Source organism: Grus americana, chromosome 6, assembly GCF_028858705.1.
Source record: "Grus americana isolate bGruAme1 chromosome 6, bGruAme1.mat, whole genome shotgun sequence".
NCBI lineage: Eukaryota > Metazoa > Chordata > Aves > Gruiformes > Gruidae > Grus > Grus americana.
Window position 1 is genome coordinate 42,524,632 of NC_072857.1, and position 23,458 is coordinate 42,548,089.

General features: G+C 52.8%; 2 protein-coding genes across 5 annotated transcripts in view; one reads left to right on the forward strand and one right to left on the reverse strand.

The window, feature by feature from the left end:
• Positions 1-2,313, reverse strand: part of NDUFA10 (NADH:ubiquinone oxidoreductase subunit A10) — a 42,365-nt gene extending 40,052 nt beyond the window's left edge. For 2 of the 3 annotated variants that reach the window (XR_008577678.1, XM_054830324.1), the window contains exons 1-3: positions 2,163-2,301; positions 867-1,035; positions 46-261 (exon numbers count right to left, since the gene is read on the reverse strand). Coding sequence is in view for 2 of the 3 variants with exons in the window: in XM_054830324.1 (XP_054686299.1) it covers positions 46-261; positions 867-1,035; positions 2,163-2,234 (457 nt within the window). In the remaining variant the exon portion in view is untranslated. Of the gene's footprint in view, positions 1-45; positions 262-866; positions 1,036-2,162 lie in introns of all 3 variants that reach the window. The other variant, XM_054830323.1, reaches the window with a different exon arrangement.
• A 7,630-nt stretch (positions 2,314-9,943) lies between these two features.
• LOC129208243 (aryl hydrocarbon receptor-like) overlaps positions 9,944-23,458 on the forward strand; it is a 29,694-nt gene continuing 16,179 nt past the window's right edge. Inside the window, exons 1-2 of one of the 2 annotated variants that reach the window (XM_054830616.1) lie at positions 9,944-10,022; positions 14,051-14,238. In XM_054830616.1, coding sequence (XP_054686591.1) covers positions 9,982-10,022; positions 14,051-14,238 — 229 coding nt within the window. In that variant the 5' untranslated portion in view covers positions 9,944-9,981. Of the gene's footprint in view, positions 10,023-11,506; positions 11,615-14,050; positions 14,239-23,458 lie in introns of those variants that run through there. The other variant, XM_054830617.1, reaches the window with a different exon arrangement.

Below are 23,458 nucleotides of genomic sequence, written 5' to 3' on the forward strand. Positions count from 1 at the left end.
CACAAGTTAACTTAGAAATTAAACTGATTTACTGTGAAATCTAACCTGTGGTCAGCAGATGCTCCAACGCATCAGCATACTGTAAAACGCGGTTACCAAACAGCCAAGCTTGCAGCCGATAAGAGTGTCCGTCAGGGCATTTTGGATCATTGTAAAATCTCTCCAGGTTACAGAAACCATTAAATTTCTCAGGCAGCAACGTTCCATCTCCTGTGATTCTGTCTAGGTAATGGATGTCTGCTTCTGGGAAATATTTCATTCCTGACCAAACACACACAACAGAACACCAATCAAAATAGTAAGTTTGGGTTGTTTACAGTAAAGATCCGTTCAGCTCATTTGAATATAGAGCTCTACATTAAATAACACCTGAAAACAGCATAAAAAAAATCTTTGGTCAGTGACATCACCGAGGGTAGAAAACCCTAATTTGAAGTATTACCGCCTTTCACCTCCACAACGAGAGCCGAGCTATTGTTCTAAGCAGAATCTTTTTGCCGCCGATCCTCTGCTCCACCTTGACGCGCTGCGTACGCCCATGCAGAAAATCCCATCCCTCAAGGCACTCGCTGACTCTACTGGAGCTAGGAACTCAGTCAGCAAACCAACTTCATTAGAGGTGAAATTTCATTCCTAACAAATCATACTTACACAAGCATCCCGCAGATCCAACAAGATCCTCACGTCACACCTCACCAACATTTTATTCTCCCTTTATGTACGAGCCCTCCACTAACTGCGGCATTGCCTAACTAATAATTTGCTAGTCAAAAATTGCTGGTTTGGTGAACTTACTTTACACAAGTATGACAGTTACACTGTTAAATTCTATGCACTATTAGAGAAATAGGTAAAATAAGACGTACCTAGTTTTTCTGCTATTTTTTGTGCAAGCTTGCCTTTCCCTGAAGATAAGTTTCCATCCACTGTAAAGATTTTGCTATATTCAGTGAACTTTCTTGTAGCTCTGTCTCCCAACATGTAAGCCAGCCAACCATACTGCAAATTCTGCTCAGAGCTGACATGAATTCTTGCCTGAAAGAGAACACAGCATCAAAATTAGCATATTTTAGTTTTCTTAGCTGACCTAGGCATGCTGAAAGCACGGCTTTTTTGGACACAGGAGGATAAACACTCATACATCTAATACAAGGAATTTTCATACAGTACAGTCAGCACTGCCACTTCAGCTCAGCAACTGAAGTGGTATTTAGGCCAAGCAGCTGTTTATGAAATACAAGAACCGAGAAGCCAGAAACCATGAAACAATTTTCAGTGTATTAAAAGCTTGACTCGGGACTGCTGTCTGCCAGAGCTCTGCTCTGAACCCACATGACAACTGAAACTTCCCAGGCTTCCTGAAGGCCACAGACACACCATGCGCCCTGTGTTCCCAAGGGAGACAGTAGAGCAGGCTTTTGTTTGCATTTCTAGTTGTTGTTGGATAGAAGTTAACATTAAACCCTCTCCCAGTCTCTCAGGAGCGTTACAGCTGCATCTCTACACAACACAGTTCCTGGGGAAGAAATACCTACCTGGCCTGTAAAGCTGAAGGCAGAACCTTACTGAGCCCTGCCCAGACACCTTGGTAAAAACTGAGTAAGCCTTATTTTGAGCAACGTAGTGACCTCACTTACACAAGCACTTTTCTTTTTATTTAACGTCCTTCTGCTTGCACCACCAAAGATCACATTCACAAGCTGAAGGTCACTGGGTCATCACGTTCCAGTCTCAGGTTTTTATTTGGGCCTCTACCTTCAATCTTTCCTCCCCTCCGAAGCCCATCGGGAACGTCTCCTTCCAAGGGGGAGCCGAGCCGAGCCCAGCCCAGCCCCCCCCAACCCGCCCGCCGCCGGGGCATCCCCAGCGCTCCCCGGGGACACGGCCCCTCCGAGCACAGAACGCTGCTAGGAGCGAGCGGAGACCGGCTCGGGGGCCCAGCCCCGCTCTTAAATCGCGGAGAGACGGGGCTACCACCACAGCCCCCCGCCGCAAAGCGGCCGGCAGGCCGGAGCGGCCCGGGCACCCCAAGGTGAGCCCGCCCGGCCGCTCTGAGGGGCGAACGCCGCAGCCAAGGGGAACCGCGGCTGGGCGCAGGGACACCCCCCACCCCCCGCCCCGACCTCCTCCTCCGCCGCCGCCTTTTCCCCAGCCCCGCTCACCGCCGGCACCACGGTTCTCCCCAGACGGCCCCGAACGGCCGCCGGGCCGAGCTTGGCCAGCCACAAGGACATGGCGGCTCCGAGGAGACGCCGCCGGGCCCCGCCGTGACGGAAAGCGCCGGGCGCGGAGAGATGACGTCACGGCAGAAGGGCGGAAGGCTTCTGCGGGGTGGCAATGAGGGCGCGGGTGGCCACGCCCCCCGCCGCAGGCAGGCGCTCCAGGGTCATGAGGGGAAACCTTGTTCTTTCTCTGGTGCCAAGTCCCGGTACAGGCAGAGCTGGCAGGGGAGCAGGCAGCACGAGGAGCGAGGAAATCCTGGCTTCTCCTAACCCCTCGGCCAACGTGAAGAGGGGGTCTCGTGCCCAAGGCCCCTCACACTCGCCCTGCCCACCGGGGTCCATGAGTTAAGAGGAGCGGGATGTCTTGGGTTTGGGGGAAGTAAGATGGATCTCGCCATGGGTTAGCTGCTCATTCCTGGTTATGGGAGTTCTTCTCGCCTCTGAGCGATCCCATCTGCGTCTGCGTCCTTACACGCCTCGCTGTTCTCCTTGGAGAAGTGCTAAGACCCCCAAGTGCCGGGTCCTGCGCTTGGGTCACATCAACCCCAGGCAACGCTACAGGCTTGGGGAAGAGCGGCTGGAAAGCTGCCCAGCGGAAAAGGACCTGGGGGTACTGGTGGACAACCATCCCAGGTGGCCAAGAAGGCCAACAGCTTCCTGACTTGTATCAGCAATAGTGTGGCCAGCAGGGCCAGGCCAGTGATCATCCTCCTGTACCTGGCTCTCGTGAAGCCGCACCTTGATTACTGTGTTCAGTTTTGGGCCATTCAGTACAAGAAGGACATTGAGGTGCTGGAGCGTGTCCAGAAAAGGGCAACGAAGCTGGCGAAGGGTCTGGAGCACAAGTCTGATGAGGAACAGCTGAGGGAACTGGGGGTGTTTAGCACCTGGAGAAAAGGAGGCTGAGGGGAGACCTGATCGCTCTCCACAACTACCTGAAAGGAGGTTGTAGTGAGGTGGGTGTTGGTCTCTTCTCCCAAGTAACTGGAGAAAGGACAAGAGGAAATGGTCTCAAGTTGTGTCAGGGGAAGTTTAGATTAGATATTAGGAAAAATTTCTTCATGGAAAGAGTGGTCAGGCATTGGAACAGGCTGCCCAGAGAGGTGGTGGAGTCACCATCCCTGGAGGTGTTCAAAAAGCATGTAGACGTGGCACTCCGGGACATGGTTTAGTAGACATGGTGGTGCTGGGCCAACGGTTGGACTTAATGATCTTAGAGGTCTTTTCTAACCTTAAGATTCTATGATTATATGATTCTATGACAGTGAAGATCCACCAACCCCCACATGCATTTGTCACTCTTCATGATGCCACCAGCTGCTCCCAGCCTGGGGTTGCTCGGCCACTGTGGAGAGAGGATCCCTATCGCTCTCTGCCTGCTGCTTCTCACCGTTGCTATCTGCTCGTGGCAGAGCTCCCTGGGCCTTCTCCAGCAGGGATGGGGTGAACTACATCAACGGGGTGAACTACATCAACAGGCTGAACTACATCAACGGCCTCCAGAAATGAAAGATGGACTGGGAATGGAGGTCACATTGAGGTGGCAAGAGAGGACATGGAGGATAACTCAACATTGCCTGCTTCTGCAGTTAAGACATACCAGCCTGTTTGTACAAACTCCACAGCAGGCTCAGGGCTCAGGTGACAGCAGCTGAGGACAAGCTCCTCGTGCATGCACCAGAGCTGCAGCTTGGCCAACCCTACCACTCCTGCCTGCAGCTGGGACTGGGGGTGCTGGAGGAGAGGGGATGCCTTAGCCATAAGGCAGGAGAAGACGGGTCCCGGAAAGCACCCTGATGCCCATACAGCAGACAGACGTGGCGGTGGTGAACCTCACTGCTGCTCTTGGAGGTGTTGCTGATCTTTGCCACAAGATGGGGCTGGGTAATGCTGAAGGAAAGCTGCTTTCTCCCTGTCCACCACCATGGTTTGTCCCATGGAGCCGTGTTATGAGCGCCAACAAGTCCCCATCTCGCCCAGGGCTCGCAGGAGATACTCTGGGAAAGGCTACCGACGCTGCTGACATCTGGGGTATCACATTCAAAGCATCTTCTCTTTAGAGAAGATCTGCTCCTGTCTCTGTACCACTGCAATGCACAGTTGCCGGAAACCATGCTGGGGGTTTGTTTCCCTTTTTTTTTTTGTTTTCGTGCTCTATGTTTGCCAACAGGAACGCCAGAGAAACCACTCTGCTTTGGGAAGCTTTCACAGCAAATTTACTTTGCATCTGAAAAGATCTATCTGCCCAGCCAGCCTGACCTCCCGTGCTGGCCAAGGAGCAGAAAACCGCAGAGAAACCTCTGAATGAACCAGAGATTCTGGCTTTTGAACACACAGCTCTTGACCGAGCTTGGAAATGCCTCGTTGAAACAAATGAGGGGGAAGAAGAAGGATGAAGGAGATGTCTTAGTGGGAAGGGATGGCTGCGTCCCATACCAAGTGTCTCCCTTGTACCTAAGCTCTCTGGGCTGGGATTTCTTTCATTTGCTGGAAGAGAAACTCCTCCAGAAAATGAGTGGGGTGCTTAATGCTGCCTGTGCTGCCTGCAGAGCATGTCCACTGCCACTCCAGGCCAGCTTGGACAGCCGGGTGGGCAGAAAACCATTGGTGTTACCTGCAGGGTCAGTCCCTGCAATGCTCTGCTGACGTGACAGGGCTCGGTGCTGCTCCCTAACCTGGGACTGGTCTCTGCCCCACTTCTTCCTCCATAATCAGATTTCTTCATCTATTTATCTCCTGCTTTCAACTGTCACATAATTCCCTGCTTGCTGTCTCCTCGGGGACTGGCATCACTTGTGGGGAGCAGGGCAGCTCCCAGGGAGATGGCCATGCTTCCAGCCCTGTCCTGTGCCACGGTCCCCCTTGGCTCCTAGCTCATCATCTCATTGCCTCCACCACAAGCCCTGGCCCTCAGGTGCTGCAGGGTCTTGTCCCTGTGGCTCCCCTGGATCTTGTCCCCCTTCACTCCCTGAAACCCTGCCTGCCTGTCACCCTCGGCTCCATCACTACCTGGGGATCCTCAGCGTTGTCTCCCACCCCCTTCCCCACCAAGCCTCTGGGGCATCTTCGTGACTCCCCGTCTCTGTCCCATCTCCAAGCCACCAAGCTGTGTTCCTGCCCTGGCTCCGTGTCACCCTGACGTAGCCCCGTGGTGACCCGCAGCACCCATGGCACTTTATAAGGGACGCCCCCCTGCATGAGGGATGTTGGTGGACCATCTACCAGGGCTCTGCGAGTGGCCGCGGCCAACCTCACCCTCTGCTCACGGCTCTCTCGGCTCCATTTAAGTTCAGCCACAAGCACCTAGGCTCGGCCTTAGGCTGTACCTTTACCAGTGTCTATCTATGTTCCTCTCTAACCTTCCTGCGTATGGGTGGACCTTGGACCTACGCTGCATGTAGCCTTGTCCCCACTCTTGTCTCCCAGATGGACCTTTGACCTATGCTGCAGCCCCATCCCTCGTTCAGCCTCCATCTCCCACTGCTCCTGGGCTCCCCCAGACCGAGCCGTACTCCTTCGCTTGCTTTCCCCAGGGCTGTCACCAGAGGCTGCCCACGCTACTGCTGCTGCTCCCTGGGGTGCTCCATCAGGGAGGCACCCATGGCTCATCCTGCCCTCGGCTCTCCTTGCTCATTGGCAGGGAGCTGGGATGGAGCACGATGTCGTCACTCTCTGGAGCACACCAAATCCTCAATTACACACTGGACCTGTTCTGGTACTAGAGATGAGTTGGGTTTTTTTCCTTTTCAGCTTGGGCACCTCCATGGCTTCTGAACTGGACAGAAGGGTTTCATTTCTGCCACATCTTGCTGTCCTTGAACTCAGGCCATCACAGTCAGGTTTACCCTTAGGGATACTCTGGCACTGGATGGCCAAAAACCAGTGCCCTGCTGAAAGCCGGTAACTTTGGTCCCTCCTAGCTATCATACGAGGAAGTCCTCGTGCTGAAGGTGATGAATACCATCAAAGACAAGGCCAGCTCTACCAGATTTTGCTGAGTGAAGGTTTCCCCTATGCTGCTCTGAAGAGGTTGAGGCACTTTTCTCATAGAGCACAACAGCCAGCGTCTCTCCTTTCACCCATCGCTTATTCCCGGCCCCACGTTTGCAGGAGAGATGGATACAGGCAGACCGGTATAAACCCACAGACGCTCATTACTGCCTTTTGTTTTGATAAAGCCACAGAGCTGAGTTCCGCACTTGGTGAAATCTGGACCCTGGGATATCCGCAGCAACCTTCCCCCTGGCTGCAGAGCAGGCAGCCGATCTCCAGGTGAACTGACTTGTCCAAGTGGGCAAGTTTTGCAGCACGGAGATTATTTTTTATGCCTGGGCTGCTGTCTCTTTCAACATCTGTACACTCAGTTGTCCAAATTCCCGTTGTGCCCTGCTTCCAGTGCTTGACCAGCATCTCAAAGCTTCCCCGCCTGCAGGGACATGAACAGGCAGGGACAGCCCCGGTGACATCCATGGGATCATGTGCTTCAGACAACCTCCCTGCTGACCCATTTTGATGCCTTGTGCCTTTCCTGCACCAGGTGGGAGGTTGGACTGGAGATCTGCAGAGGTCCCTTCCCACCAAGACCTCCATGAACCTGTGCACAGCGGGTGATGAGCCATCCGAGGCAGGTGAGCAGGGAGAAAACAGGTATAGCTGTATGGTTTTGCTTCTTGTTCAGTACAGCTCCAGGCATTTGATTTTGGGGCCTGGAGCTCAGGTAGAACATTCACAGCCCCCTCCCTGCTTCATTCAGTAGTGTCAGAGACACCTCTGGAGGGTTCCTGGCCTTTAAGCTTGAAACATGTGCACTGCCCCAAGCCTGACTCTGCCTTGCGGGAGATGCCTTAGGAAGCCCGTTTTGCTTAAAGCTGCTCTAGGTCTTGCTCCATCTCTGGCAAGAAAGTCCATCCCCAGCAGGTGGAAAGAGGTGAATCGGGTGGGTTTTCCCAGAGGAAAGCTGGCAGTAGGTGTAGGACAGCAAGGTAGACCTGCCTTGCAAAGGCACTGGGGTTTGTAGGAGCCGGGGAGAAGAAGTCCAGGAGGAGAGCGTCGGGGGCAAAGAGGGGCCAGAGGCCAACAAGAGACTGTGTGCAAGCTTCCCAAATCCGGGGGTGTCCCACAGGCCCTGGAAACTGCCTTCCCACGGCCCTGCCTGCCACTGAGACACCCGAGAGCTGGGACACCTTCCTCCCACAGCTCCCCTTCTCCACTTGATGGAGACACTGGAGTGCAATTTCCAGGGCTGAGTTGGATCTTTGCCTGCCTTGGTAAAAAGCACGGCTAAATTTCTGGGTCTCTACGTATGGTCTGGGAAGGTCATAAACAAATGTATTAACACACTTCCCATCAAACCGACATCAGCTCTGCTGACCTGAGACATTTTCGATACTGTTAGCGGCTTCTGCTCTGCCCCTTGGCAAGAAGCAATCATATTTCATTTCAAGAATTTATCCCTGGAATTTGCAAATGGCTTTAAAAAAACCCACCTAACCAAACCAACATACAATGTGTCTGGGTCTGGCTTTCTACCCTTAACAGCTCTGTCTGCAACGCGCTGGCACGTCAGGCGAGTCCTTCCCGTGTGAGGGTAGGGAGAACTCCACAGTGGAGGCTGTAGGGGTGTCAGGGTGCTGAAGGGGGGACCAGGGAAGGGGATGGGCTGACTCTCCAGGACCAGTGCTCCGTGGTCCTCTGTACCCACATGGGAATAAGAGAGCTCCAGGAGGTCAGGCTCTGCCCGAAACTGCTGGAAACTGCTGCTTGACCCCGACATCCTAAATGGGGTGTGAACGGCGAGGCGGCTGCGTTTGGTGATAGTAGGAGTTACTCATCCAGGGGAGGATGGCAGGAAGGGGTCAAAGGGGTCTTTCAGGACTGAGCGATGAAACAGCAGCTCGCGTTCAGCATGGGTAACTGTAAAAGTGATGTGGGTGGGAATATGCAGTCCCACGTGGACACATAAAACGCGGGGCTCTGAGCTGAGCCTTACTGCTCAGGAACAGCGTCTTGTCCCTGAAAATGTCAACTCAGCAAAGATCAAAAAAGGAAAGCGGTGAGGTAAGGAGGAGAGAAGAAAATAAAGGACATCATCTGGCACCAGTATGAACCCATAGTTTTCTCATTGTCCTTCTTGACTCAGAAAGGATGTGATGGAAGAGAAGGTCAGACAAGGACAATCAAAGATCCAAATGACCACGTGAGGGGTGGAAGCCAGGCTTTAAAACCAGACCAGAGGAGGTGAGGCTTTGTGCAGTGATGGTTGGGCTGTGCAACTCGTTGCTAAAGGGTGCTAAACGTTTACAGGAATTCAAGGGGAGTAGTTGGGGACCAGGAAAGTCCTCAGAGGAAGTATCAAATTTGCTTGTTCCATCCTTGGTCTTCCTGGGGCTTCTGCTTGTGCTGAATACAGGGCAGACTCGCCTCCCACCGTACCACCACTCTGTGCTGTGGCACATAGCTGCCTATCCCACCAACGCAGCCATGAAAGCACGGGGTTGTTTACCATGGTTTCCGCCCACTGGGACATAAACAGCCTTGATTTTTAAGATAAATTATTTGTAGTAAAAACCAAACCATGGTTAGATGTGATGTCTCTAGCAGTCCATCCTTGGAGTTCATGGTTGCCTGCCTCTGTCACCCCTGTTTTCACAAAAACAGCTGAAGGTAGCTCTTGGGTGGAAAAGCAAAAGCTTTGGGCAGTGTTAACACAAGGAAATGCAAAGCGAGAGGCAACAGGCTGGCTGTTCCTGGAGGGGAACCAGGAGGGAGATCAGGCTCTGAGAGGTGGGGAGGCTTATCTTGCAAAGCCCTGGAGTCATGGCACGCAGGGGTACCTGCAGGGTTAGGAAAAAGGAGAGGTTTATTCCATGGAGTGGGACAATGAAGGATTTCATTGCATCTTTCTGCTCAATTTTTTGTTTTTCACTGGTGACTGCATGACAAAACATCTCGATGTTGAAACAGAGCAGTAATTCAGGTGCCTCCAGTTCTGCATTGTCTCTCTGGCTGTGGCTGTTGGGCAGGACCACATCTCCCGGGCTACACTGGCCTGGATGCTCTGAGAGGGACTGGGGCTGGCCAGCATGTCGCAGGAGGGACAACGCAGCCACCAAGCACGATGCATGGAGTCCAGCAACATGAGCCCGTGGGTGAAGGTTATCCTGCAGGCATTGCAGCGGGAGAGGAGTGTGGAAACTGGTCTGCAAGTGGTCATCTTTGGCAGGAAAAAGAGCTGGCCTGTAGACATGGGGGATCCCAGGACTTGGTGCCCCCCTGCCCACAGGCACAGTGGTGAGAAGTGAGTGTGGTGGTGAGAAGTGAGCACGGCGGTGAGAAGTGAGCACGGCGGCTTTTGAGGCACAGTGGCTCCCCGGGCACAGTGACCCGGTGGTCATGGTGGCCCATGGGCACAGTAGCTCCCTGGGCACGGTGGCCCACGGGCACGGTTTTTCCCAGGATCAGGTGCCTCCCGGAGCCAGTGACCCTCTGGGCACGGTGCTCCGTGCCCTCGGTGCCAGCTGTCCCCTGCGCACAGCACACACGGTGACCCGGCGACCGGGCGCCGCGGCTCCGCCATGCCCCACCGCTCCATCCCCGGGGGCCCGTCCGAGGTCCCGGGGCGGGGAAGGGACCGGGGCCGGGGCTGGGGCTGGGGCGGGGAAGGGGCCGGGGCCGCCCCGCCGCCATCCTGTTTAAACCCCGCCTCCGGGCGCGGCTGTCCGCCCGCTGTCCGTGCCCGGTGCTCGGCGCTGCCGGCGGGATGTACGCCGGGAGGAAGAGGAAGAAGCCGGTGCCGAAGAGGTGGGTGCAGAGGGGGGGGATGTCTGTCTGTCTGTGTGTTTTACCCCCCGCGGCGGCAGGTGGGGGGAGGCTGGGGCCGGTGTGTGGGACGGGGCAGGAGAACTGGTCTGCGGGAGCCGAACTGGTTGTAGGGAACAGTGCTGAGCTGCTCTGGTGTGAGCATTGAAGAAGCAAAAGATAGGGAGGCAGCGTGCTTGGGCTACTCTCTGTTTTAGTTAGGGTTAATTGGAGCTAGTGCTTTGTGGGTTCTGGTGTGCTGGAGGAAAAATAAAAATGCTGGTGATGGTTGTCCTGCATCCCCAGTGTCCCTGCGAGGAGGCTCCTTGGGGAGTTTGAGATGGTCAGCTGTCCTCTGGTTTGAGTTGCAGGCTGACATATTTCAGTGCCTGCTTCAGTCAAACATACAGTAATTGCTATTTACCAAAAGACCCCTGTTCCTCAATAATTAATTAGTGTGCTGCTCAGTAGCTGTTGCATAATGTGTTGATGGAGTTTCCTGATGTTGGGACCCCTGTGCCTCCATCCCTGGTATCTTCTCTGAAGTCACATCAGCCTGTTGACCTCAGGTGTATAGGAAATAAAGGTGTATATATATTTCTGGGAGCCAGTGGGGGGAGACAGATGAGCTGAGCCTAAACCTGGGCTGGGTGAGGGAGCTTCAATGTTATAAATGTATGGTGAGAAGGTGAGCTAGAGCCTCTCTTGGGTGTTTATTAGGGAGTGAAGATGTGAAGGGTAGTTGCTCTGCCTCAAACCTTTCTCTGCTCACCTTGGAGCAGAGATTCCAGCCCTGCGGTGGAGCTGGTGGGGCCAGACTGAGGGTTTGGGCTGGATTCGTGTGGCTCAGGGTGTGGGAAAAGATGTTTCTTTGGAGCAGAGAGGACCTCAATCCCTGGTGCTGCAAGGTCAATCTCAGGAATTGGGAGAGATTATTTTCCTCGGCAACTGGGCAGATCTTGCCTGGCAGAGCAGGACTGTGGGCAGCAGGATGGGTGACCAGCCAGGTGGGGAGGGGAGGATGGGGTTAGGGAGTTCTCTGGTCCCTCTGCAGTTTGCTCAGGGCTTTTTACTTATTAAAAAAAAATAATAAAAATTAGGAGATAATGTATCAGCTCAGGCAACCTCTGCTGTTGTTAATAGTTAATATCCCTTGGTACTTGCCAGTTTGCAAAAGTGATAAACTTCCTGCTGGGTTCCCTGTTCAAAGGGCGGCTGGGGGAAAAACAACCCTGCAGCAGCCTTTGCCCCTCCGGCCGCAGAGCTCTCCCTGCAGCTCTGCTCTGGCCCGTCTGCACGGGGGTCAGCAGCTTTTCTCAGCGGCTTCACTGTAAACTCCATGGCACGGCCGTGCTGAGCTTTGCACTGTATCCATTTCATAAGACTGTGCTGCGTTTGCTCTCGCAAATGAGATGAGGGCTCAGACCTCTTTTTAAAATGCCTTTTCCTTGCTCGTTGCATGGGCATTGAGCTGCTCCGAACCCCAGGGTGGTGCCTGGGCAGCGGTGCTCCCTGGGACAGCCTCGCGCTGTGCCCGGGGTCGGCAGAGACCACTGGAGCTTTGCCCGGTGCTGTGGATGGAGACGGCCCTACGGGTAGGGAATTGAGACAGATTTTAAACATGTAGACCAAGCTTCACTTTTTCCGTGAGCGGGGAAGATGTCGTTTCATGCAGCGCTCACCTGTGCGGATTCTCCAGTGGCTAACAATGTGGTTGTGCTCAAGCCAGTGACTTTCCCTTGGGGGGTGTGTGATGGGGGCTGCTGGTTTTTCTGGCCCTGCTTGCTTGCACAGAGCTCAAGGGAGCTTCAGAACTGCTTGGCAGAGAGGGAACAGACTTGTTGGTGATGAGCACCTGGAAGCTGTTGTGCTGTGGCATCCCAAGGGATGGGGAACTGTGAAGCCTCTGGCCCTGGGACCTCTGGGGTGTGGGCTGTGGTGTTTGCCCATGGAGACAGGCTGCCAAAAGAGCTGCCCAGCATCACCAGAGACATTTTCCTCTTCATCATCCCTCCCCTTGAGGGTGGATGACCTGCAGGTGCTGTCTGTGGGGGTGTGCAAGAACAAAGATGTTGGGGTGTCCTCCTTTAGCCTTCTGGTGCTTTGCTGCTGGCTGTGTCACCCCATGTTGCCCCACGTGCCAGGGCACTTCCAGTGCTTGCCCAGACTAGCCAAGAGACCTGTTACACTTCTGCATTTTGCACACCACCACCCCCCCCCCCCCCCCAAAAAAAAAGGGCAGCACTTCTTGCTCCTGTTTTCTTTTCTTTCTTCTTTCTGGTCTAGATTTGGGTACTGAGTGAGCAGAGGACTTTTCTTTAAAGGATATCTGAGGAAACTCAGAATAATTTTCTTCACTTTTTTTCCCCTTTTTTTTAGTCTTAACTCTGTCTCTGAAAACTGTTTCATCTTTTTCCTTCCTGATGAGTGACTGTGATTTCAGAAGTGTTTGTTAAGACACTGGCTAATAGAGCACATACAAGCGCTGGTGCCAGTGTGTTTTGCTCAGCTTGTACAGACAAGTTTGGTGATGAGTTGTACCCAACCTCTCTGAGAAGCAGGGTATATCCCTCCTGATTCTTCTGTTACAAAACAGCATGATTGAGCTTTTCTGGAGAAATGGTAAAATTTTCCATCTGTGCTTAGAAGACCCCTTGGTAGCTCTCTGCAATGAAAATTCAACAGGCACCTCACTGTATTTCATTTAATACTCATTTCTTCTCGTCACACATGCGAGCAGTCCTGCTGGATGAGATCTGAGAGTGGTAGTAGAGGGGGGAGCTTAAATTGCTGCTAAATACTGGCAGATCCTGTTATCTGAAGCTGCTTTATGAAGCGAGGATGCCTGCGGAGAGGGAGTTTGTGGTTAGACAAATTACGTCAAAACAATATGGGTCGCATGTTAGGGGATGCAGTCTGGCCAAATACAGAGGGGTGGCCTGAAGGGTTTTTCTTCAAGCTAGAAAATTCAAATCAGTGTTAATAAACCAAAGGAGACAAGATGACATCCAAGACTCATTAAAGTCATTAACTAACCTGGTACTGCTGTGGCTGGGACTCCAGCTGTAGCTTGTGAAATAACTGCAGCTGATGGAGACAGGTCCCTGTATGAGCTTCAGACAGACAAGAGCTGCTCCTGTGAACCCTTCTTCTGTGGGCTGAGGGTTGGTCTTGGAGCCCAAGTTTGGCATCAGATGTTGTTTTAGGTTGGAAATGCCCATCTGAAAGGATTAGAAATCAGATGTTTAGAAGAAAACAAATTTTAAAAATCCACTGTTTTGTCAGTGCTGTTCCCTAAACCATGCTGTGCAGTATCTCTTTGTCCAAGTGCTGTCATTGACTTTTGCTTGCGCTTCTTTTCATAATGTTAGTAAGTAAGGCAATGGATTCAGGCTCTAAGCAGTCAGAAGAATCTTAGAAGAAGCTAACTGAAATAAATTCAAATAAATAAATCTTTTTGGACCTTCCCACTTTCCATTCTTGCTATTTGTTAGCATGCTCATTGCCAAGGGCTGCTTGGTCCTTCAGCTGATCTGAATCCTCTGAGTTACTTGAGGTAGTGCTTGCCATGGTGAGGACCTGGTGTGAGCATGTGGAGCATGACCAGGGAGAAACCTGCTGTGTGGGAAGGGTATGAGATGAGGAGGAAGAGGAGAAAGGATGGACAGAGCAGAGTGTGGGGTGGAAAAGTCTAACCAGACCTCCAAGACATGCTCTGATGGCTTGTAGGTCTCTGGCCTCGGTGTCCCTTTCCCTGCCAGGGCTCAATGGTGGGAGCAAGGCTGTAGTATCCAGCTGAACTGGCTCAGCCAGGCTGCATGTTAAGGTGCCTGACAAGGTGGCCAGCTGGGATGGCCACATCTCCTTCAGCTGTTGCCTTTTGGGCTTGCTGGAGCTTGCTCTTGCTGTTACATGGCTTCACCTTGGCCACCTGATGTTTTACTGTTGTTGTGGCTGCACTAAAGTCAACACTGGCTTTGGAAAGAGCCTGTCAGGCCCAGTTTGATTAAATTCCCTTTTGCCTCTTCCAGCCCCAAACCACCACCCCCTGAGGGTGTGAAGTCCAACCCTTCCAAGCGGCATAGAGACAGACTCAACCAGGAGCTGAACAAGCTGACTGGCTTGCTGCCCTTCCCTGAAGATGTGTGCACCAGGCTCGATAAGCTCTCCATCCTCCGACTGGCTGTCGGGTACCTGAAGGTGAAGAGCTACTTGATGGGTGAGTTGTCCATGTTGTGAGGGGTGAAAAAGCCCCTGGGGTCAATCCCCACTGCGCAGCTCTCATCCCACCCTGAGCTGTGTTTGCCTTGGGATGGAGAGTTTTGTCTCCTGAAGATAGGATGATGGATGAGTTGTGGTATCAGACCTTTGTATGTTAATGCATCAGCATTGGATCTTTAGCTGAGGTACTGGTCTGAGGATGCCCTGGAAAAATGGGGAGGAAAGTGCCATGTCTCCAGAAATGTGGAGGAGTTGGGTTGATGGGAGGTGCTATGCTCATGGGACGTCTACACCCCAGGCTGCCTTTTGTTGCATCTGTGTCCCCTCTGGAAGGATTCATCTTCATTTTTGGATGCTGCACACCCAGATGTAATCCTTTTCAGTCAGTTATGGGTTGTTGGTGTCTCGGAAAAGCAACATCCTTGGGAAAGTGAGACCACCTAGTTGGGTCTTGGAAACTGAGTCACAGGGATGGAGAGCAGGCTGGTGAGTGATTCAGGAGAGGCTGGGAGTGGTCAGGAGCAGCACAGGGAGCAGAGGATCCCTGCCTCATCACTTTTGGAGGGGGTGTCTGGCAGAGAAATGGCATCATGAGCAGAGGGGAGCAGCTTGGGTGCATGCTCAGCAGCTGAGAACTCCTGCAAAGTTCCTCCATCTACTGCTAATTAGCAGCCATACCACCCCTCCTTTATGTCCAACAGCCCTCCTGTGTCCCACTTTTGCCAGCCTGTGGTCAAGGGAGCAATAGATAAAACAGCATGTGTCCGTCATCTAACTGGAACTGCTGTTTAGAATTAAACTGAAAATCCCCAGGACCTGTGGGCTGCTATGGGTCTCCTGGGCAGGCAGGGGTAGGAGGTGTCACACAGGGCTGCTCTATTCGTTGAGGATGGCAGGTTAGATGAGGCTGCTCCTCAGGCCCGTGTTTGGTTTGGCGTCTTGTTAGCTCATTTTTCTCCCTCTTCTTCCTTGGGGGGGGGGTGGGGGGGTGTCTCATGGTGGTGACTTACTGCTGCGCTTGCCACCCTGGCCCCGCCTGGCTCCGCTGTGCTGCAGGTCTATTGTGCTTCTCTAATGAGCGTTTCTATGAGATTGAGGGTGATGCCTCATACCCAGAGACCCCGCTTCATTTTTGCAGGATGGAGGGTTGAGCTGATGTGCCTGGAAAACCGATCTCCTCGCGTTTGCCTCTCCGCAGCCCTGCTGCTGCGGGGACCCTGGTACAGGGCAGCAACCGCAGTGCCAGAGTGAGTGTGGCTGGACATCGCTGCTGTCTTGCTTCTGCTCTTGGCACCAGGGGCTTTTTGGGTGTGTTTCTGCCCCCATGTGTGGGGGTCCCTTCCTCCTGCTCGCAGGTCACGGCTGTGATGATCCCCTGGTTTTTCAGCAGCCATTGATGTAGCTGAGATAGTTGCTGCTGGTGACAATACTTGTGCTGGGGGCTCCGGGGTTACTCTGCAGCCCTTGGGTTTGAGGAGCAGGGATCCCTTGTACGCACTGCACATCACCTGATGTGGTGCTGCCTTTATGAGCAGGAAAAATACTGCAAAGAGGAGGCTGGCTGAGCTTCTCTGGGTGCACAGACCTGCTGGCTGCCCTCTCACCCCAGCCATAGCCCAGGGAAGTTTTGTGCTGGTGTGCTCATGCCAAAACCTGCTGAGGAGCCTCTCCCAGCCCAGGAGTTGTGGATGGTTCAGCTCCTACTCCTGAAGCTGTAGCTCACATGGGGCTGCAATGATGGGATCTTGCTGGCAGAGCTGGTTTCTTGGGTGGGAACCAGAGCAGCTCCCTCCTGCTCCTCCAGGTCCCATTCCTGGGGCAGTGCTGGAGCACCACAACAGTGTGTTGCCTCTGCAAAGAACTTGAAGGTGGCTGGTGGACCACCCAGTGTAGCTGTGAGCGTGATGAACCCTTGTTCTTGCTCTGGAGATGGATGTTCTTGCTCTTATGCTGGCCTGACCTCTCTTGTGGTGTTAGCTGTTCCCTGAGCCCCTCTGGCTGCTGTAGGCTTTGAGCCTGTGCCTGTACCGGCTGACTGTGGCTGGGTCAGAAAGGCTGTGACCCAAGAGGTCCTTCTTGGGAGCAGGACCCCAAAAGACATGATGAGGATGCAAAGAGGCACCTTGTTGTGGAGGGAAAATGTCTCATGCTGGCTCTCTTTGCACAGGAGGGGTGATTGCTGCATGCACAGCATTGGATGTGCTTTGGATGCTGTTGTGCTCCTCCAAGGCGAGGTTGGACTGAGAGCGAGCCTGGCTGAGTGTCTCTTCCTCCCTTGTCTGCTTTGTGCAGGACAAACCTGGGAAATAGAGGATTTGCTGCCTGCCCGTCTGTGAGATGCAGGGTGTGTAGCTGGGAAGGCAGCCTAAGGCAATGATGTTTTGGGGATGCGACAGGTCTTTCTGTCCGGGTGGTGCTGGTGTAGCATTAACCTGCGTTGCCTTCTCCACTGGCATTCAAAGCAAGGCAGCAGTCAGCCCTCCTTACTGACATGGCCGGACTCTGTGGCACCCAGCACACGTCTGGGCTAAGAGGGGAAAATGGGGGTGCAGAGCCTGGCTGGGGGTAGTTGCCGCACACCTGCGAGTCACCATGCTCCCCTGCCTGCTGGCAGGACACAGGCTGCAGGCTGCAGTGCAAACGAGGCCTGAAATGCTGCCAGAGATTGCTTTCATAACCCGCTTACAAAAGCGGTTGCTTCAACACCAGGGAGCAGTGCTTGAGGGCTGGGGTGACTCCTGCAGCTGGGGGAGGCATGGACTGGTGTGTGTGACGTGGCACAGAGGGGGGTTGGGACGTACGGACAGGGACACGTTTCATCTCCAGTACCTTGGGCATGATGGCATGGGTGATGGACCCTGGTGAAGGCATGGTATGTGGAGGGCAGGAAGCCATCAGCATCTTTCTATACTTAAAGGCTCCTATGAGGTCTTCTCCCCTCCAGACTGAATAAACTTGGCTCCCTTAGCTTTTGCCCTGTGCCCAGTCCCTTGGGGCTCTCCCAGGGCCCCTTCCAGCTGGAGGTGCTGGTCCCCAGGAGGAGACCTCTGCACCAAGCTCTCCAGCTGAGACCCCTGCCTCCGAGCACTGCATGTGCTCACATGTGCTTCCCAGTGGGAGAGCTGCTTTGGGAAAGCAATCATCATTGAACGGGTTCATGTTCGGTGGCAGCCTTGTCCCCTTCTTGGAAACCTGTTCTGCCAGGCCAATTACTCCCATTTGGCCACTGCGCCTGTGATTTCCATCTCCCTCCCCTTGCTTTGCCTGTGTCTGCCCTGAAGTTCATCTTGTTTGACTTCAGATCATCCCACCGATTCATCAAGGTTGACCTCAGTCCGAGCCCTGCCTGATGAAGAGCTGTGTCATCTGTAAGTCACAGCAGCCTGCTTGTAGTGCATCACATCGGGTGTTTAGGGGGGAGACAGTGAAAGCCCTTGAGTCGTGCTTTCCAGTTCACTTTTGTTGTCATCCAGGCGAGTGTGACATCACCTGGTGAGCATCCCTGTCCTCTGTTACCTTGGCCTCTTTTCTTTAACAACCAGAGTCTGTTGCCTTGTCTCCAGGCAGCTTTAATTGGTGCCATATTGATAAAGAGAGCTCCTCTTGTCAAGCATTTCTATCAAGTCTGGGCTCTTGCCCTTTCTCCTAGGCAAAAGGTCTATGTGGAGCCAAAGTACGTGGTTATAACCAGCCTGGCAGGGAGGTGACCCTGGCCCTCTGCCTGCCTGGGCTGTGTCACAAGTTAAAAGTAAAAATCTCATGTACTGCTAGAGATGGTTCTTGCAAGAAACGCAGCACGTGCCAAAAAGCCCATCCAAGGTTCAGCCTCCTCGGGGTTGTGTCTTTGGGACAGGAGATAGACTGATCATTTGTGCAAGGCAGGAGGAATTAGCTTCTACCCACTTTTGGTGTCCTTCTGCTAGCTCTCCCTTCCTGCTTCAAGTCTCCCATGCAGCTCACCCTGCGGCATTGCTTCTGGGAGTAGAGGTGAACCAAACTGGGTTTGGCTTTTTGTTACTGGTGGTGGGTTTCTTGGCTTTTTTCTTATATTCAGTTCAGATGTTTGGGGAGATTGATAAGAGATGAGAGATGGACAATGTTTCTTCTGAACCTCTGGTCCTCCCCATGTCTGCATCAGCTGATATTTCCTCCTGCTGCCCCTGATGTGGCTTTTGCTGGTTTGGAAACTCTCAGGAAGACTGCAGAGGTGACAGGTCTTCAGCTGATTTCTTCTTGGGGGTGGTGGTAGAAGGATCCACACACCTTCCTCTCCAGATGGAGAGGGTTAAACTGTCCTGCAGAGTGTGCTACACCCACTTGAGTTATCAGTGAAACTTCACTGGTATTTGGCCTAGGTTGAGCTGGCCAGGCTTTGTGCTGGTGTCCAGAAGCTCACTTCGGCTGTGCCAGGTTTGCAAGTGGGCTGATCTGTCTGACTGCAGCCCTTGGTAAGAGCTGTTGAGTTATCCCACTCTGACCTGCTGCCTGGCCACCTGAAGCAGGAGGACCATCACACAGGCTTCCCTGGGCAGCTTCAGAGACCTGTGTATGTCCAGCATGGAGGTTTTCCTGATAACTTCCCAGGAACTTCATGTTTGCCTGGAGCCCTCCCCTCTGATGCCAGTGGACAGGGCTGCAGTAACCGCAGGCTTATAAAAATACACGTGGCACCTGTGATGCCAGCCCAGGTCAATATAAACCATCTGCCATGCAGGTGCCATGAACAAGCAGCAGCTGGTGGACAAGGATCTGGTTTAGAAATCTTTTATAAGACTGCCTGTAAGCAGGACAGAAATGGTATCAACTTCTGTGGATGGACTGAAAGCTCAGCAAGGATGGTTAGAGTTTTCTGACAAACCCTACAGCTTTTCTGATCTTTTGCTGGTTTTGGAGTTGACTACTCTTCATTGGGGGGGGGGGGGGGGAAAACCCCTGTTTCCTGGTGTTTCTACCAGTTTGCATCTGAGACTGAGCATGGCCCTCACTTTGAGGGAATGAGCCTGGCTCCCATTTTGCATGTAGGATTTAGAGCTGGGTTTGCACAGATTTTTGTGTGTGCTGTGAATGTTTGCACGGTGCCTTTTGTAAGGTTGCTCTTTCTGATGGACAAAGCAAAGAGGTAGGTTCATGTTAAAAGCTCAGTGACCTGGAGGTGAGTTTTACAGGATGATGCAACAGAATTAGTTGTCCTTCAGGAAACCACGCTCTGGGCTGGCTGTGTTGTGGCCTCTAAATCTGTCCTTCTGCAAGCTTGGGTTTACATCTAGTGTCTACACTTCCCTTTTGAAAGGGAAATTGCAAGTGGGCTCAGGGTGATGTCCTGAGGCTCCTCATTTTCTTCTGCTACATTTCTTGTGCTCCCTCCAGCTGTAGGACTTGAGCTTTCCAGTGTTGTCTGCAACTTGTCTGGCTGCTTATGTGTGGAAGAAATGTGAGGAAGGGGTTTTCAACCTTCTCCATCCTCTCTGATATTTCCGATACGTGGGTGCTGTGTGCCTGTGGCTTGGACAGACCCATTTAATGGGGTTTAGGAAGTCAAGCAGCAGGGTCTGGGGCAGTGTCCAGAGTGGAAGGCAACCCATAGTGGGTTTGGATGCTGGTATCAGTGCCTGCTTACATGGGGGATACTAGGGAAAGGGACTTGTGTCATGCCATCTGAGTGGGATCAGACCAGGTCATCTGGGGCCTGTGGTGGAGGTCTATCTGTCCAGCTGCTCTGCGTAGTGGGCTGGTGGTGAGCAGGGTATGTTGGCTGGGGTACCCCTTCCTGCTGGTGTTTGCCCATCCCTACCAGCAAACTTTAGGCAGAAAAGGAATTGATGGCCAAACTCTCCAGGGAACTGGCTCCCAAAGCTCAGGCTTTCTTGTGCCTGCCTGGTGTGAAGCTTGCATGTCCCCTCCTGGATGTTGTCTTGGATATCCTGTGTTACTCTGTAACACTGCTTTTTTAGCTCACCATCAGCTTCCTCAGGGCATGAGGAAGAGCTCGTCAGTGGGCACAGTGAGGGGAATGGCCATGGTGAGGGCCAGCCATGAGATGTGGGTCAGCAGCAGATGCACAGGCGCTTCTGCCTCCTTCTCTTTCCTACCTGGGGAGGATCATGGCTATTGTTATTTATGCTTGGGATCTGCAGTTGGATAAGCAGGCAGCAGGATTGCAGCTGGAAGCTCATGAGGATTTAATTTTTTGAAAGTTGGAAGAAACTGCTTATGGGATTTGAACTTGGTTTTGGAGCACGGGGCTGTTTGAAAACCAGGAGATGCTATTGCAGGGTAGTGACTCACTGGATCATCTTTTAAATGTTCTCTCTTCTGTCTGTGCTTTAGCAAGAAACCAGAAAAACTTGTAGTTTGCTGGAAATTACAAGCTTCAGGCATTGAGAGGAAAGCTCTCAAAGCTCCATGCCTCCATAGGCTCGTTTGGGGCATACACACATCTGCTGTAACTTGTTTGTCCCCTGGTACAAGTGCTGCAGATGGTGCACAGCTCTTCTGCCTGGTATCATAGTCTTCCCTGTGCAAATTAAAAAAAAGGAAATTTGACATGTGAGTTTGGAGTCAGGTGTTCAGGGAAATCATCTGGATTGGCCATGACTGTCATCTGCTGAACCACTCCTTCCCCTGGGGTTGGGTGGGACTGGACTTTGAGGTCAGTTGCTAAAATCTCGTCATATTTTAGCCAAGCTCTTCTACAGTACAAAAGCCAGCAGGATTGGTCTCGCTGCTCTCCTAGGAGTAGTAAGGTGGTTGTACAAACCACTGCTGGTGAAGCTGAAGGCAGCATTGTTTCAGGCTTGGCATATGGAAGATGCATGTCTTGAGTCACGGTGGCTCTCGGATGGTGTGCGCCAAGTGCCAGGAGGATGGTGGTGGCTGTGTGTCCTGGCTCTGACTGTTCCCCATAGTTAGGAGGAGGAATAGAGCCTGAAGTCCAGATTTCTCTCTGCTTTGCAGCCTGCACTTGTCACCAGTGCGTGGCTGTTGCACAGCTTGGGGAGCAGCCAGTCCCGTGCAGATGGCTACACCTCAGATGGCGAACTCCAGTAGTTGAGCAGTGACAGGAGCTCCACTTGCTGCAAACAGTGAGATCTCATGAAAGCTTGGATGGATTTGTTTAGTGCTGAGTGGCTTGGAAAACCTCCCGCTAGCTGGAGATCTGTGCTGGGGTTCATTGCCTAGGGTGTGCGTAACAAAAGAAGCAGATGCTGGGGACTGCAGATGTGGTTGAGTGCTGGCTCTGCCAAGGGTGACAGCAGTGAGAAAATGGGGCTTGAAATGCTCTGCAAGGTGGAGAGGATGTGCTTAGGGTATGTGCTGCCTTGCCCTCTGCCCAGATTAAGGTTGCCCAGGTGGTGAGGTCTGCAATAGAGAGACCCAGTGGAAAAACCTCTCCTGGTACAACACCATGCTCTGGAGGTTGGCAAAGCTTGGTGGGGGCTAACAGCTTGTAACAGGCTTCACTCTGCACCTGGCAAGCACAGCTGGAGACAGAGCTATGTATGAAGCTGAAGGAGCTCCTACAGGGTTATTGAGCATTGTGGCTTGCTGGAGAGAAGTGGTTACGGCTGCAGGTAGGAGCTGCCTGGCTGGGACCAGCTTTGGGGGCTGTTCTTCATGGTGGTGCACCAGAGGTGGCAGGTCACAAGCTCTGAAGAGTTGTCAGTGTTGCAGCTGATGCTTATACGTGTGGATGTATTTTAGCCTGCTCCCATTTCAGGGTTGCACCGTACTTAGGATGAACATGGGGAAGGTCTTGCATGATGCAGCCTTTCCCCTGCGTGCCCAAGGCCCTCCAGACAGCCGTGATGGGAACTTCTGCTTGGTCTGTGCTGAGCAAGAGTTCACTGTAGTGCCAAGTGGTCCTGCCTGCCACCTTTCAGCCATGATGATGGTCTCTTAGCTCCACAGCAAGGCCTAGACCTGTTGTTTGCAGGCAAACATTTGAGCACCAGCGCAGAGATGGATCCCATAAGGATATGCTGCGTGGCATAGTCCTGCCACCATGGGAGCTGGTGTCCTGGTGGGTCGTCTCCTGCCCATGGAGGAGGGCAGGATGAGTCCTCCAAGGTCCGTGCTTCCCACCAGCAGTGTCAGACACTTTCTGTCCCTGCACTGGTGCAGTTATAAGGGTTAGATCCAAGATCCCCATCTGTGCTGGGGACTGCTTATGGTCCTGGGAAACCTGCTCCGGCTGGCCCTGCTTGAGCAGGGGGCTAACCTAGGAGATCTCACCAGGTCCCTTCCCACCTCGGCCATTCTCTGTGCAACTCTGCAATGCTCTGCTGCAGGGCAGCTGGCAGCAGGTTTCACTGGGTAATCTCACTGCATTCAGTGTTAAATTAGCTTTTTTAGTCACCTCCTTGTTTGCTGTTACCTTGGGCCAGAGCTGCAGGGGTCTGGACCTGAATTAAGTGAAAGGAGTCAAGCTTAAATCCCTCCCTGGGCAAGATCCTACAGGACTGTGCGGGAATGTTTGCAGCAGCAGGTTGGAGAGGTTGGTGTGGGCTTTGGGGCTGCCAGCGCTCCCCTGGGCATTTCCGTGCTCCTTGGAAAAATGTTGGGTGACTTCTGATAGGTTTATAATCTGTGGGTTTGGCGTTGGCCTGCAGAGGGCTTGTGTTGGGTTTGCCAGAACCAGGACAGGGCTGTTTTGCTTGGATGGCGTGAGCCTGCTCTGCTTGGCATGGTGCCCTCGTTAAACAGCTGAGGCAAAGGTTGGTGCTAATTTCATGATGGTTGGGATTCGGTCCAAGAGGAAAATGGTTGTGCATGGCGTGCTGTTGTTGGAAGAGCTGGGAGCTCCTAGTTTCTTGATGCCAGGCGTCTCTGGACTCTGTTCAAAGAGAAATGCTTGCCATGGGTGAAGTCTGTCATCTCCCACCAGTGTAACTCTGCCCAGCAGAACTGACCCCAGGATTTTTTGCTGATAATTATTTTTTTTCAGTGACAAAACTAAGCCAGAGGCAAGGGATGTGTTAGCCTCCATGGTTGTGCTGCTGCGTCTTTGTGAATGTGATGAGCAAAAGTGAAGAGATTAGATTGCTTCACTCCTTTTTTTTTTTTTTTTCTCACGCTTGAGGTCTTTCCCCCGCATTGCAGGGCTTAGAAACCTCCTCACAGAGGCAAGAAACCCAACCCAAAGGGATGCTTCTGGGGATGTACAGGACACCTCCTGATTCATTAATGCTGAAAATGTTCCTGATCCTGGCTGACATCTC